This window comes from Balaenoptera physalus (assembly GCF_965194825.1).
Source record: "Balaenoptera physalus genome assembly, chromosome: 7".
Taxonomy (NCBI): domain Eukaryota; kingdom Metazoa; phylum Chordata; class Mammalia; order Artiodactyla; family Balaenopteridae; genus Balaenoptera; species Balaenoptera physalus.
This window is the reverse complement of record NC_138886.1, coordinates 81037292-81050932: the sequence shown is the minus strand read 5'-3', so window position 1 is coordinate 81050932 and position 13641 is coordinate 81037292. Positions and strand designations below refer to the sequence as shown.

General features: G+C 40.3%; 1 protein-coding gene across 17 annotated transcripts in view; it reads left to right on the top strand.

Moving 5' to 3' along the window:
* Positions 1–13641, top strand: part of UBAP2 (ubiquitin associated protein 2) — a 120945-nt gene that overhangs the window by 25043 nt on the left and 82261 nt on the right. For 4 of the 17 annotated variants that reach the window (XM_082467522.1, XM_082467519.1, XM_082467516.1 and 1 more), the window contains exons 1-2: positions 1916–1940; positions 9115–9254. In XM_082467522.1, the coding sequence (XP_082323648.1) occupies positions 1931–1940; positions 9115–9254 (150 nt within the window). In that variant the 5' untranslated portion in view covers positions 1916–1930. Of the gene's footprint in view, positions 1–1900; positions 1941–9114; positions 9255–13641 lie in introns of those variants that run through there. The other 13 variants (XM_082467521.1, XM_082467526.1, XM_082467524.1 and 10 more) reach the window with 9 other exon arrangements.

Below are 13641 nucleotides of genomic sequence, written 5' to 3'. Positions count from 1 at the left end.
GCAGGCTTCTCATTGCGGTGGCTTCTCTTGTTGTGGAGCACGGGCTCTAGGCGCGCAGGCTTCAGTAGTTGCGGCACACGGGCTCAGTAGTTGTGGCTTGCGGGCTCTAGAGCGCAGGCTCAGTAGTTGTGGCGCACGGGCTTAGTTGCTCCGCGGCATGTGGGATCTTCCCGGACCAGGGCTCGAACCCGTGTCCCCTGCATTGGCAGGCGGATTCTTAACCACTGCGCCACCAGGGAAGCCCCCCAGTATTTCTTAATATTGATAAAATCCAAATACTAATTCTTGTCACATGTATGTTGATAAAAAATTGCCCAGTTTATGGCTTGTATTTTCACAGGGCCAGCTGCTTTTTTATGAACAGAAGTTTTTCATTTTAAAGTTATTAATCTTTGGGACTTCCCTGGAGGTCCAGTGGTTAGGACTCTGCTCTTCCACTGCAGGGGGCCCGGGTTCAATCCCTGGTTGGGGAACTAAGATCCTGCATGCTGCTTGTATGGCCAAAAAAAAAAAAAAGTTATTAATCTTTGCCATTTTAGCAACTTTTGACTCTCTTAAGAAAATAATTACTATTATGAGATAAAAATTCCTTTATACAGGGTGAAGAAATTAGCCTTATTTTCTTCTGAAATCAATAATTTTGATTTTTGTATATTCTTAAAATACCTGTTCAGCAACTTTTTTTATGTATGGCCTAGTAAAAAACATTTTTTAAAGTATAGTCAACCAGTTCTTTCAACCTCTTTGAAAGTTGGTCTTTCCTGACCACATGCATTGTCATCTTTTTGGAAATCATATTTCTGGGCTTTCTCTTCTGATCCATTGCATGGGTTGTCTCTCCCTGTACCAGTCTTGTACTGTTGTAATTACTGTGGCATTATAATCCTTGATACCTGGGCGATCAGTCTTGGGCCTTGTTGTTTTTGTTTTAAGGAGCGTCTTAGCTGTTGACTATTTGCTCCCCTGTGTAATTTTAGAATCACCTTGTCAGGTTTGAGACAAACCCTTGTTAGACTTTAGTTGGGAATTTGTCGAATCTAGTTGAGGAAGAATGATAACTTTTATTGAGTGAACAGGTGTTGGAGCACATTTTTCAAGGGCCAGATAGGAAATATTTTCTGCTTTGCCTGTGTTATAGCTATTCAGTACTGCCACTGTAGTGCATAAAGCAGCCATAGACAATTTCTTTAGAATTTTTTTTGTTAGCTGGTATATAGGTATAATTAATTTTTGTACATTTATTTTTATTTTGTATCTAGAAGTTTTGCTAAACTTAACCAATTATAATAATATAGCTGAAGATTCTTTACACTTTTTTTGTTGAAGTATAGTTGATTTACAATGTTGTATTAGTTTCAGGTGTTTACACTTTTGTTTGTACAATTATTAGGGAAGTGGGATCTTTTAAAATATTATTTTCTAATCTTTTGAGTGTCTTTTAATTGCCACAGTGAGCTGGCTAGGACCTCCAAATCAGTGTTTAAGTGGAAGTGATCATGGCAGTGATGCCTGTATTTTGTTGTTTATTTTTGTTATCTTAAAGGAATGCTTTTAATTCAGTGCGGTTTTTGCTGCAGGTTTATATAGATAACCTTTTATCAAGTCAAAGAAGTATTCTTGTTTTCTAAGAATTTTTATTTTGAGTGAATGTTGAATTTTACTAATGTCTTTATTGAAATGCTTATATGATCATAAATTTTTAAATTTTATTCTGTGAAGTTGGTGATTTTATTAAATAATTTTTCATTTCTTCAGAATTTTATTTTTATTTAAAATTTAAAAAAAATTTTATATTGGAGTATAGTCGATTAACAATATTGTTAGTTTCAGGTGTACAGCAAAGTGATTCAGTTATACATATACATATATCTATTCTTTTTCAAATTCTTTTCCCATTTAGGTTGTTACAGAATATGGAGCAGAGTTCCCTATGCTATTCAGTAGGTCCTTTTTGGTTATATATTTTAAAGATAATAGTGTGTATACATCAGTCCCAGACTCCCAATTTATCCCTTCTCCCCACCTTTCCCCTTTGGTAACCATAAGTTTGTTTTCTGTGTCTGTGTGTCTGTTTCTGTTTTGTAAGTAAGTTCATTTGTATTATTTTTTAGATTCTGCATATAGGTGATATCATATATTTGTCTGGCTTACTTCACTCAGTATGATAATCTCTAAGATGCATCCATGTTGTTACAAATGGCAATATTTCATTTTTTTTTTCATAGCTGAGTAATATTCCATTGAAGTACATAATTTTTTATGTGCCACATTTAGGCCAGTTGATTCAAGCAGATATTTGTAGGGCATAGATGGTTAGTCTATTTCCAATTCATGCTCTTAAGTGTGGTTCAGAGGGGAGGATGTATACCTTTTCCTGCTAATTATATTCACCTAAAACAGCAGACTCTTTTAACATTACAATTAGTTGATTGGGTTTGTACCATCTCAGCAGATCTTGATAACATCAGTTTCTTCAGAAAGGACATATAGGTAGTATGTTGATTAAATACTAAGTGTAAGTTTATTGAGGGTCAGAGTTTTCCCCTAATTGTTCCTTTGGGAACAAAGCAGGTGCCTTTTGTTTTTAAGGGTCAACAGAGCCCATTAAAAATGTGTGAATTATATGATGTTGTTTAATGGCCAAATTAGCAGTTATAGTTTTAAATTTTGCTTGATCCAGGGATACCCTTAAGCTGTAAGTACAGTTTAGAGCTCTACTAAATTCTTAGAGCAGGGTTTTTGGCCTGGGCGTGCATCCATGGACACTGAGGAGGTGGAGTGGGTTGTTCATGGATGGGTTTTGGGGGAAGGCGGGGGAAGAGATGAGATATAATCCTCCTGAAATTTCAGGCAGAAATTTCTGTGGATGTGCCTTTTTCTGAGGGGAGGGTCCATAGTTTTCTTCAAATTGTCTTAAGTACTTAATGGCCCAAAAGATTGAGTCACCATATTATATTAGAATGAAACACATGTTTAATGACAAACATTAAAGTGTTATTTTTACCTTTAATGAGGTTGCAAATCTGGCATCCAGGGTTGTAATAAACTGGAGAGAGAACATTCTTTAGGATGGGATGTTTGCAAATATGTGTTGAGGCTTAAAGCTTATGAGAAAGGCCCCAGTGTTAGAGGTGGATATGAGCAGCTCTTCACCTGGCGACATCATCCGTGACTTGAGTAAGCGGACTCTTTCTAGTTTGAAATTCAAGTTCTTTTTATTTTGCGGGATATTTCAGCAAAGGATCTGTTCATCCTAACCCGCTTCTGCCTTGATTATTCATTTAAGTTGTGATCGTGAATTTCTGACAGTCTAGTTGATTTCTTGGTAATAGTGGATTAGAGCCACTGGAAGGTCAAGATTCCTGCTGTCAGTTGGGATCCTCCGTGTCACTCTTCTGTTCTTTTTACTTCTTTTAGCTTCCTCTCATATTCAGCTTAGTAGCAGTTAAAACCTTTGCCATTTTCTTACATTCCTCCACCCCCACTCGTCTAGTATGCATTCTCTGCAGGTGTTTTGTCTCTTTTACTAAAGAAGTAAAGACAAATACAACCGACTCCATTGTCTGTGTCTCCTAATCTCCTAAAAATTTAGCTGCTGCCATACCTGCCCTTCATTCTGTTGGCCTGAGGAGAGGGCACTCTCTTCCTGTCCAAGTGAATCATTTTTCTTTATTGCTGTCTCAATTTAATGCCTCTCAATTATCTCCTCTTCAGTTTATAAATAGGCCTCTTTTGTTCAGTAACTATATATTAACTAATTAAGCGCACACCCTGTGTTAGGCCCTGGAAGAGCAAAAGCCACAGGACAGATATAATCACTGTCCTCATGGGGCTTACAGTGTATTAGAATTGCTCAGTGTACCTCATCCTGACAAAATTCTGCTTTCATGCTCTGTATCTCTTTCTAGCTACCACCTCTTGCAAGTATGGTTAGTTTACTGCCACTCTCCCTCACTCACCTTGGCTTTTTCCATACCACTGTTTCAAAGCTCTATTGGCAGTGATCACCAGTGACCTCCTAGTTGTGGAGTTCCAATGGACCTTCAATTCAAGCAGTGATTTAAAATTCTTGAAAATATAAAAGGGTTTACTTTGATGTTATTTTAAATGTTCATGTTGTTCAACATTGCTATTTTTCTGAGTATATATGACTGTCAGGAAAAGTTAGGGAGATGGTAAGGCGTGCTAAAGATCGGCTACAAATTATGGTGTCTCTAGCCATAGGTCTTGTGTTTTGGAGACTGCAGTGTCTACAGCTGGATGTTGTGTGGCTTGTTTTCATAATTAAGAGTTTTGTCTCCTCCGTCCTGGCCTCTTGCTACTGTTTTGCTAGTTTAGGATTATGAAGGCAACAGTTATTTTGTAATTTAGTACCTGGTTTGGTTTGTAGGCTATATACCCTAGGAAATAAGCGATTGGGACTTAACTATATTGCATCTCATTGGTCTGTGTAGAACCTTTTCAAGTTTTATTTCCGATCCTTAAAATCGGGATTATGCCAAATTCTATAGACTGTTGAGGATTACAGGGAGAAATTTATGTAAAACATTTAGCTTGGTGCTCAGCACATAGTAAATTTAAATAAAAAGTTGCTGTAATCATATAAACATTACAGTTGAGCTGTGTTGCCTTTTATGGGGAACAATAATTGTTTTGGTTTTTTTTCCCACAGTTGCTTAGGTTTCTATGTACCCACCACTGATTAAACTCTATACTTTTTCTTCTTTTTTTTTTAAAATAAATTTATTTATTTAATTTTTGTTTGCGTTGTGTCTTCATTGCTGAGCGTGGGCTTTTTCTAGTTGCGGCAGGCGGGGGCTCCTCTTCGTTGTGGAGCATGGGCCCTAGGCACATGGGCTTCAGTAGTTGTGGTTCACAGGTTCTAGAGCACAGGCTCAGTAGTTGTCGCGCACGGGCTTAGTTGCTCCGCAGCATGTGGGATCTTCCCGGACTAGGGCTCGAACCCGTGTCCCCTGCATTGGCAGGCGGATTCTTAACCACTGCGCCACCAGGGAAGTCCCTATACTTTTTCATAAGTGCAAATTAACTTCTTTAGATGGTCAAGAACATTTTCTTGGAGGCGTCTATTTGGTATCCCTCTATTTTCCTGCTCTGATTAGATTTGGTTGCTCTATAGGCCTCCTGTCAGCTGTCAGCAGTCAAGATGTCATCTTGATATTTTTTGACTGTCATTTGGTGGAGCCTCCTGTCTCCTGTGTTAGACCCCCTTGTCATCCCCCAGTTCTTGGCAATTTCTGATCTGCTTTCTTTCTCTAGTTTTGTCTTTTCCAGAATGTCATAAAAATGTATCATACAGTATGCAGCCTTTTAAGTCTGGCTTCTTTCATTTAGCATAATGCATTTGAGATTCATTCGTGTTGTTCAATAGTTGATTCCTTTTCATTCATGAGTAATATTCAACTGTATGGTTATGCTATATTTACTCACTCTTTGAAGGACAGTTGGTGTATTTCCAGTTTTGGGAGACTGTGAATGAAGGCACTATGACTATTCAGATTATTTTCGAGAAAAGTGGCCTATGGCTATCCCAAGCTACAAGGGAGGCTGAGAAAGTATTTAGCTTTTCACCCTCTTTCCAAGAGGACTGCAAGGGAAAAATATGTTGTAAATGGATTTTGGTAGGTAATTTGTGGTGTCAGTTGCAAACGGCCTCTTCTTGGTTTGCTGTTTTAGAGGTTTTGTTTATTCCAGGAACTTCCTGAGTTTATGAGGTATTGTATGTGTGAACTCAACTTGTTTCTGTGTTCACGTTGATTGGAATTTTTGCTGAGTATAGAATTCTAGGTTGGAAATTAAACTCTTAAGGCATTGCTGCAGTTTTTTAAATTGGGGTAAAATATACATAACAAAAATTATCCCTTTAACCATTTTTATTTTTATTTTTGGCTGCATTGGGTCTTTGTTGCTGCACGCAGGCTTCCTCTAGTTGCAGCGAGTGGGGGCTACTCTTCATTGTGGTGGGTGGGCTTCTCATTGCGGTGGCTTCTCTTGTTGCGGAGCACAGGCTCTAGGGCGCGTGGTCTCAGTAGTTGTAGCTCGTGGGCTCTAGAGCGCAGGCTCAGTAGTTGTGGCACACGGGCTTAGTTGCTCCGCGGCATGTGGGATCTTCCCGGACCAGGGCTTGAACCCTTGTCCCCTGCATTGGCAGGCGGATTCTTAACCACTGTGCCACCAGGGAAGTCCCTAACCATTTTTAAAGTGTACTTTTTTGTGGCATTAAGTACATTCACATGGTTTTGTGACCATCCATCTTCAGAAGTTTTTATGTTTCTTCCTCAATGGAAACTCCATATCCAGTAAACAGTAACTCCCCATTTCCGCATGCTCCCAGCCTCTGGTAACCACTACTCGACTTTGCCTGTGAAATTGACTATTCCAAGTAACTCATATAAGTAGAGTCATAGGGTATTTGTCCTTTTGTGCCTGGCTTATTTTACTTAGTATAATGTCCTCAAGGTTCATCCATGTTTGTTGCATGTGTCAGAAATTCCTCCCTTTTTAAGGCTAAATAACATTCCATTGTATGTGTATACACCATATATGCTTATCCTTTCATCTATAGTTAGAAACTTGGGTTGCTTCTTCTTTTTAGCTACTGTGATTAATACTGCTATGAACATGGGTGTACAACTGTCTCTTTGAGACCCTGCTTTTACTTTTTTTTGGTGTATACCCAGAAGTGGAATTACTGAATCGACGGTAATTCCACTTTTGATTTTTTTTTCTTGAGGACCTACCATACTGGTTTTCCGTAGTGGCTGCACCATTTTACATTCCTACCAGTGGTATTCAAGGATTCCAATTTCTCTGCATCTTCTCCAAAACGTATTTTCTATTTTTAATTTTTTATCATAATAGCTATCCTACTGAGTGTGAAGTGTATTTTGTTGTTATAATAGTGTTTTGATGGCATATTATATTTAGTTATATGCTTGGCACTTAGTAGCTCTTCAGTAAGTGTTGAGTAAATAAAGGAAAATTACGGTCATTTTTGTCTGTTTGGAAGGTTTATTGTTTATAAGTGGTTTTTGCCTGAAGGTATAGCTTGCTCCTAGACATCACATTCTTTAAAAAAAAAAAAAATTTATTTATTTATTTATTTTTGGCTGCATTGGGTCTTAGTTGAGGCACATGGGATCTTTCTTAGCGGCGCGCAGGCTTAGTTGCCCCGCAGCCTGTGGGATCTTAGTTCCCTGACCAGAGATCGAACCCGCGTCCCCTGCATTGGAAGGTGGATTCTTAACCACTGGACCACCAGGGAAGTCCCCTAGACATCACATTTTCAATTACATTATTGCTGGTAAAATCCAGGCTGGACATAACGTCACCTTTGGGTTCAAATACTAACTGCAAATGGGAAGAGGCAGATAAAACTACATGTAGTACGGGGTTCCCCAACCCCCAGGCCACGGACTGGTACTGGTCTGTGGCCTGTTAGGAACTGGGCTGCACAGCAAGTGGTGAGCAGCAAGTGAGTGAAGCTTCATCTGTATTTACAGCTGCTCCCCATCACCTTCATTACCACCTGAGCTCCTCCTTCTATCAGATCAGTGGCGGCATTAGATTCTCATAGGAGCGCAAACCCTACTGTGCACCGTGCATGCAAGGGATCTAGGTTGTGCACTCCTTATGAGAATCTAATGCCTGATGATCTGAGGTGGAGCTGAGGTGGTGATGCTAGCACTGGGGAGCGGCTGCAGATACAGATTGTCATTAGCAGAGAGGTTTGACTGCACAGAGACCATAATAAATCAGTTGCTTGCAGACTCATGTCAAAACCCTGTCAGTGAGTGGCAAGTGAAAACAAGCTCAGGACTCCCACTGATTCTGCATTATGGTGAGTTGTGTAGTTATTTCATTATATATTACAGTGTAATAATAGTAAAAATAAAGTGCACAGTAAATGTAATGAGCTTGAATCATCCCGAAACCATCCCATCAACCCCACCCACCATCCACCGTCCGTGGAAAAACTGTCTTCCAGGAAAACGGTCCCTGGTGCCAAAAAGGTTGGGGACCGCTGATGTAGTAGTAACTACATACACTTGTCCCTTGGTATCTGCACAGGATTGGTACTAGGACCTCCCTCGGATACCAAAATTTGTGGATGCTCATGTCCCTTATAGAAATGGCATAATAGGGACATCCCTGGTGGTCCAGTGGTTAAGACTCTGTGCTTCCATTGCATGGGGCACGGGTTCTATCCCTGGTTGGGGAACTAAGATTCCACATGCCACATGGCGTGGCCTAAAAAAAAAAAAAAAAAGAAAAAGGAATGGCATGATATTTCTTGAATATAACCTATACACATCCTCCTGTATGCTTTAAATCATCTCTAGGACTTCCCTGGTGGCAGTAGTTAAGAATCCTCCTGCCAATGCAGGGGACACAGGTTCGGTCCCTCATCCGGGAAGATCCCACATGCTGCGGAGCAGCTAAGCCTGTGTGCTGCAACTACTGAGCCTGCACTCTAGAGCCCACGAGCCACAACTCCTGAGCCTGTGTGCCACAAGTACTGAAGCCTGCGCACCTAGAGCCCGTGCTCCACAACAAGAGAAGCCACCGCAATGAGAAGCCCGTGCACCACAACTAGGGAAAGCAACGAAGACCCAATGCAGCCAAAAATAAATTAATTAATTAATTTTTAAAAAGGGAAATCATCTCTAGATTACTTATAATACCTAATATAAGGTAAATGCTATGTAAATAGTTGCGATAGTGTGGCAGACTCAAAGTTTTGGTTTTTGAAACTTTCTGAAAAAATTTTTTTCTAATATTTTGCGTGGTTGGTTGAATCTGTGGATGCAGAGGGCTGATTATATAGTGGTAAAATAATTGCTGGTTAAAATTGGTGATATTTGATATTTTTGTTTAAAATTGCTATAATCATAAACCATAGACGTTTAGACTGCTTTAGTAAAATTGGCTTAAGAGCTACCAGGAAAATCTAAAATCCTAATGGTTTGTTTCTTTAGAATTTGCATTCTAGAGAACCTTTATGTTTTATCTCACATTTCTTCCGTATCCCTGAATTTTATCCTTGTCGTTTTCTGTAATCTGGAAGTTTTGTTTACTGTGTCTCCTTTCTTTCAGATTTTCTATTTTGTGCATACATTATTTTGTATATACTGTATATGATGACTTCGGTGAGCAGCGACCGGTCCAGAGGTGCTCGGGAAAAGCCACAGATTTCAGTGACACAGGCAACACAACTACAGAAACAAGTGGTACAGGTAAGTTTTTGTGGAACTCTTGTTCGCTTTGTTTAAAATTACAGAAATTAAGGGGGCACATTGCTTTAATGTTTTCTTTTTCAGGAAACCCGGGATTTTGAAACTTGTTTTTAAAAAATAGGTAGTATATAATACGAAAGAGTAGATACTGATTCAGGTAACGTGGGACGTTGTTTCTTAACTATTTAATCCTGAACTTTTTCCTCCTACCTGTTAGCACCTAGGCCATCTCCTTTTCTTTATTATTATTATTAAAAAAAAATTATTTATTTGGCTGCGCCTGGTCTTAGTTGTGGCTAGCTGGCTCTTAGTTGCGGCGTGCGGGATCTAGTTCCCGACCAGAGGTCGAACCCAGGCCCCCCTGCATTGGGAGCATGGAGTCTTAACCACTGGACCACCAGGGAAGTCCCTTCTTTTCTTTATTATTAATCTAGGTGTGTCCCTGGAATGTAATGTGAAAATCCCAAGTATATGGAGAAGTAATACTCTAAAGTGGAGAAATATCTGAATTATACAAGTTTAAAAAAAGTTTTATTTATTTATTTTTGGCTGCGTTTGGTCTTCGTTGCTGCGCACGGGCTTTCTCTAGTTGTGGCGAGCGGGGGCTACTCTTTGTTGCGGTGCTTGGGCTTCTCATTGCAGTGGCTTCTCCTGTTGCAGAGCAAGGGCTCTAGGCACGCGGGCTTTAGTAGTTGCAGCTTGCGGGCTCAGTAATTGTGGCTAGCAGGCTCTAGAGCGCAGGCTTAGTAGTTGTGGCACATGGGCTTAGTTGCTCCGCGGCATGTGGGATCTTCCCTGACCAGGGCTCGAACCTGTGTCCCTTGCATTGGCAGGCTCATTCTTAACCACTGTGCCACCTGGGAAGTCCCTGAATTATACAGTTTTAAAAAGCTGCCTTTTCTGGGACTTCCTTGGTGGTCCAGTGGTTAAGACTCTGCACTTCCACTGCAGGGGGTGCGGGTTCGATACTTGTTCTGGGAACTAAGATCCCACATGTTGCATGGTTCGGCCAAAAAAACAAACAAACAAAAAAAACCTTTTCTTTCATGCATCGTTACCTAGGAAGAGTGCTTTAATCTTAGAAAGGCTTTTTTTTTTTTTTAATTAATTAATTAATTAATTTTTGGCTGTGTTGGATCTTTGTTGCTGCGCGCAGGCTTTCTCTAGCTGTGGCGAGCGGGGGCTACTCTTCTTTGGTGCGCGGGCTTCTCACTGTGGGGGCTTCTCTTGTTGCGGAGCACAGGCTCTAGGCACACGGGCTTCAGTAGTTGTGGTGCACGGGCTTAGTTGCTCCGCAGCATGTGGGATCTTCCCGGACCAGGGCTCAAACCCGTGTCCCCTGCATTGGCAGGCGGGTTCTTAACCACTGCGCCACCAGGGAAGTCCCTTAGAAAGGCTTTTAATGAACAAGATCCATTTGTATAAAATATTCAGTGTTAAATAGTCCCTCCTTTTCAATTTGTTTGTGTTATTATTTTAAATGAAGTGAGATAATCCAAGTAAAATGCTAGCTAAGCACAGTACATGGTACAAAATTGAGCATTTTATACATGTTGTTGACTAGATTGGCAAACATTTTTTCAGAGACAGTATGGAAGTAAGTAAATAAACCTTATGCAGTCCATCATAATTTCAGATTGATGATTTGACTGTACTTTGATAGCTAATTACAGATACTTTTTTTAACAAGTTCCCTGTTGATGTTAAGGGACATAGGAGATGGACTCAACTCAGTGGTTGCATCATATCTTCCAGTATAAGGTTAGCCTTGTATTTTGCTGCTATCAACAAACAAACATCTTTTATTTAGTGTTTGCTCCTAAATACACTTACCCTGATAGGTATTTATTCACAACTGACCAAGAAAGACTGGCTATTGTGGGAAAAATTTGGACTTTTTGTATGTAGTAGGCCTTCCCTGTATAGATGAATGCTTAAGAAAAATGTTTGTTTCATGAATAGCCTAAATACAAGTTATGAGTAATCATAGGTACAATCTTGCTACAATCAAATATAAATTAAAACATTTTATTTTTTATTTATCAAATCAGTAAAGATTAAATATTAAAAGTGAATTGTTGAGAATGTAAACTGTCTCTATCTTCCACCCAAATAAAATCCTTAGAATGATTTCCAGAGAATCAAAGTCTCCGGAATGGAGGAAGGAGGACTCCCTTCCTGCCAAGTGTTGTCCCTAATAGTTTTTCCATTGGCCCTTTGGGGATGGCTCATTTTATATAATTAGAAGAAAAAAGCTGCCCACTGAGCTTTGAGAAGGATTCCTAGACCCTTAGATTTCTGATTTTCCTTGTAAAAAAAAAAAAAGTTTTGTGAGAATTTCTCAAAGGAGTATTAGTAAAATTGTCCATGTTCATTTATCCATTAACCCCATTCCGGGAAGTACTTCCTAAGGAAGCAACCTGAAATTGGGGGTGGGGTGTGTGTGCTTCATTCCACAAGATGCTTATTGCCCAATTCTAAATGTGTAATGGTGGAGGTGTACTGAGATACCCTATGGAGTTGGCAGGATGTAAGAGAAAAACGGATGAGCTCTTTTGAATCTGAGTAAACCTGGGTTTGGGACCTAAGTTTACCACTTTACCAATTAGATGTATTACTTAAGTCTCTTTGAACCTCAGTTTTTTTAAAAAAAAATACTTGGAGAGTTAGAGAAAAGTTTCAAGAGTAGTATACATAATTTCCGAATATCCTTCTTCCAGATCCCCCCAGATTTTACATTTTTACCATGTTTACTAATTTATCCTTTCCTCTCTCCTTCTACAAAGGAGAAACTACACACAGCTTTTCCCCTGAACCTTTGGAGAATAAGTTGCAGATATGGTGCATCTTTACCCCTAAATACTTTAGTGTGTATATTTTAAAAAACGAGGATCTTATTTTACGTAATCACAGTACAGTTATCAAAAATCAGGAAATCAACTCATCTAGTGTAACCTGTACATTGTATTCATGTTTTCCCGATTGTCCCAATAGTGTCCTTTTTAGCTAATTAAGTCCTTGATCATACATTGTATTCAGGTATCAATTCTTTTTAGTCTCTTTTTTAAAAATAAATTTATTTATATATTTATTTTATTTATTTGGCTGTGTTGGGTCTTCGTTACTGTGCGCGAGCTTACTCTAGTTGCAGGGAGCAGGGGCTACACTTCGTGGGCTTTCTATAGTTGCAGCAAGCGGGGGCTGTGCTTTGTTACGGTGTGCGGGCTTCTCATTGCGGTGGCTTCTCTTGTTGTGGAGCACGGGCTCTAGGCGCACGGGCTTCAGTAGTTGTGGCACATGGGCTCAGTAGTTGTGGCTCACGGGCTCTAGATCTCAGGCTCAGTAGTTGTGGCTCGTGGGCTTAGTTGCTCCGCTGCATGTGGGATCTTCTTGGACCAGGGCTCGAAGCTGTGTCCCCTGCATTGGCAGGTGGATTCTTAGGCACTGCGCCACCAGGTAAGTCCCTTTTTTGGTCTCTCTTAATGTGGTCTCTGTTTCATGACATTGATGTATTTGAAGAATATAGGCCATTTATTTTGTAGAATGTCTCCCAATTTCAGTTTGTGTGCTATTTCCTCATGATGAGAGGGGGGTTATGCATTTTTGGTAGAAATACCACAGAAATGATGATGTTTTTTTAAAATAAATTAATTTAATTTTGGCTGCGTTGGTCTTCGTTGCTGTGCGCGAACTTTTCTCTAGTTGCAGCGAGCGGGGGCTACTCTTCGTTGTGGTGCGCGGGCTTCTCACTGTGGTGGCTTCCTTTGTTGTGGAGCACGGGCTGTAGGGTGTGCGGGCTCAGTAGTTTTGGTGCACGGGCTTAGTTGCTCCGCGGCATGTGGGATCTTCCCAGACCAAGGCTCGAACCCATGTCCCCTGCATTGGCAGGCAGATTCTTAACCACTGCGCCACCAGGGAAGTCCTTATGATCTGTTCTTAATGCATCATATTATGACATATAGGACATAGGTTTGCCTTATAAACTCATAACCAGTTTTGTCATTTGATTATCTAGTATCATGTGGGGAGATAAAAAACTCCGGTTTTTAAAAATGTAATACGAAGTATGGTAATATTGAACTTAAAAATAAAAGTTATTTTATGAGCAAAAATGGGCTTATTTGGGAATAGCAGAGAATTGCAATTCAGAACAAGCAAGCCACGGCAAAAACCATAGGCAAGGGACTTCCCTAGTGGTCCAGTGGTAGAAAATCTGCCTTCCTGTGCAGGGGATGCGGGTTCGATCCCTGGTCGGGGAACTAAGATCCCACATGCTGCGGGGCAACTAAGCCCGCGCGCCACAACTACTGAGCCCGTGTGCCGCAAACTACAGAGCCCACGTACTCTGGAGCCCGTGCCACAACCAGAGAAGAGAAAACCCGCATGC